Source organism: Scylla paramamosain, chromosome 11 (assembly GCF_035594125.1).
Source record: "Scylla paramamosain isolate STU-SP2022 chromosome 11, ASM3559412v1, whole genome shotgun sequence".
Lineage (NCBI taxonomy): Eukaryota > Metazoa > Arthropoda > Malacostraca > Decapoda > Portunidae > Scylla > Scylla paramamosain.
In genome coordinates this window covers 19,338,523-19,341,022 of record NC_087161.1, presented here as the reverse complement: position 1 = coordinate 19,341,022, position 2,500 = coordinate 19,338,523, and the positions used below count along the sequence as shown (strand labels likewise).

Genomic DNA, 2,500 nt, shown 5'->3' with positions numbered 1-2,500 from the left:
AAGGCTCTGTATTAGGACCTGCACTTTTCACAATATACATTAATGAAAATGATAAAGGGATCAATTGCAAAATAAGTAAATTTGCAGACGACACCAAAATAACAAATAAAGTAACGTTAGCATCACAATGGCAGGAACTGCAGTGTGACCTCAATAAACTAACAAGCTGGGCAGAAAAATGGCAGATGAGATTCAATATAGAAAAGTGTAAAGTTCTACATATCGGAAGCAACAACGATCATGCGAGATATGTAATGAATAATATGCCACTGTCAAGCGTTGAAAAAGAAAAAGATCTTGGTGTTGTCGTGTCAAAAAGATCTAAAGCCGAGTCAACACTGCACAGAAACAGTAAACACGACAAACAAATTAGCAGGGCTCACTGGAAAAACCTTTGAATATAAATCAGAAAAGGTTATACTTGCCTTATATAACTCATTGGTGCGCCTTCATCTGGAATACTGTGTACAGTTCTGGTCACCGTATTACAAAAAAGGCACCGAAAAACTAGAAAAGATACAGCGTAGAATCACTAAGATTGTTCCAAGATTGTGCAATAAGCCGTATGAGGAACGACTGGAAGAATTAAACCTATTTAGCTTAATGAAGCGCAGGATAAGAGGAGACCTAATTGAAGTATTCAAAATTTTTAAAGGATATAGTAATCTTGACGCTAATAAATATTTTATCATTGATTATTCTAACCTGACAAGAAATAATGGATTGAAGATTATATCCAAGCGTTTGAAATCCCACGAGGCCAAGCATTTTTCTTTAATCGCACAGTAAATATCTGGAATAAACCTCCTTCAGAAATCGTAAACAGCAATTCTATTGAATTATTCAAAATAAAATAAGCAAATATTTAAAAGATAATCTACAACAAGCTCTCTTCTTGTCCGAATAATTACTAAATTCCCTAATAATTACTAAATTCACGAATGAAACTTTTATTTTACAGACACCAGCTTTATTATTAATTGTGTTCATTTTCAGATAGGAGTATAGAGAGCACCGTAGGGTGAATAGTAGAACTTCCTATCAACCTTTCCTATGAAAGTTCCATGTCAATTTTTCCATACTGCACGGTACTTATCCTATCCATTTCCATGCCAGCGTAAGCTGGAGGGAGTGGTGGGTAAGGAGGAGCCTTCTGTTATGCTGTCCTGTCTCTCTTCCCTGTAGCAAGTTAGAAGTAGTTACCAAACTGCCTTGCAAGGACCAAAAGGTCTGTTGCTGTTTGGCTTTCCTTTGCATTCCTTTGTATTTCCTCCTCTTCCTCCTCCTCCTGTGATATAACAATGATAGCTTTACTTTTTTTTTTTTTTTTTTTCTTTCCCGGCCCTTATCTTCCTTTTCCTTTGTCGCCTCCACAGGTCTGGTGCTTCTGACGGTGGTTCTGTTCATCCTTCCTCCCGGTGCTGGCGAAAAGATTGTCTTTGGAGGTATGAACATCATCCTTAACCTGATGTTCCTCATCTTCACCCACGGCACCGTCCGCAACGCCCCGAGCCACACGCCTCTCCTGGGTTAGTCACTTAGTTAGGTTAGATGGTCAGTCAGGTAGTCAGGCAGTCATTTATTTATTTATTTTTTTTATGCAAGAAGGCCTCTAGCCAAGGACAAGAAAATGCAGAAAAAAAGGGCCCACTGAGTGCCAGGTCCCATAGACAATTCCAAATAGAAAAATCAAATAATGGAGGATAAGTGTCTAGAAACCTCACTCTTGAAAGGGTTCAGGTCATAGGAAGGAGGAAATGCAGAAGCAAGCGGAGAGTTCCAGAGTTTACCAGAGAAAGGGATGAATGATTGAGAATACTGCATTAAAAACATGAACAGAATAGGGATGAAAGAAAGAAGAAAGTCTTGTGCATAGGGGTCGTGGAAGTAGGGGAGGTATGCAGTTAGCAAGATCAGAAGAGCAGTTAGCTTAAAAATAGCGATAGAAAATAGCAAAAGATACAACATTGCGGCGATGAGACAGAGACAGATGACAGTCATTTAGAGGATAGTAGTTATTAAGACAAAAAACTTTTGATTCCACCCTGTCTAAAAGCACAGTATGAGTGGATGCCCCACCTCCAATATATGTGAAGCATACTCAGTGTATTGACGGATAAGGACCCTGTACAGAGTTAGCAGCTGGGGGCGGGTTGGGGGGTGAGAAAAACTGGCGGAGACGCCTCAGAACGTCTAACTTCATAGAAGCTGTTTTAACAAGAGATGAGATGTGAAGTTTCCAGTTTAGATTATAAGTAAAGAACAGACCGAGGATGTTCAATGTAGAAGAAGGGGACAGTTGCGTGTCACTGAAGAAGAGGTGATAGTTATCTGCAAGGTTATGTCGAGTTGATAGATGGAAGAACTGAGTTTTTGAGGCATTGAACATTATTAAGTTTGATCTGCCCCATTCAGAAATTTTAGAGAGATCAGAAGTTGGGCGTTCTGTGGCTTTCCTGTGTGATCTCTCTACTTCGTGAAAGGTTGGACGTCTATGAAA

The 2,500-nt window shown here is 39.4% G+C and overlaps 1 protein-coding gene across 1 annotated transcript in view; it reads left to right on the top strand.

The window, feature by feature from the left end:
* LOC135105026 (acetylcholine receptor subunit alpha-L1-like) overlaps nt 1–2,500 on the top strand; it is a 26,069-nt gene that overhangs the window by 15,291 nt on the left and 8,278 nt on the right. Inside the window, exon 8 of the mRNA XM_064012918.1 lies at nt 1,377–1,529. Within this exon, the coding sequence (XP_063868988.1) occupies nt 1,377–1,529 (153 nt within the window). The remainder of the gene's footprint in view (nt 1–1,376; nt 1,530–2,500) is intronic.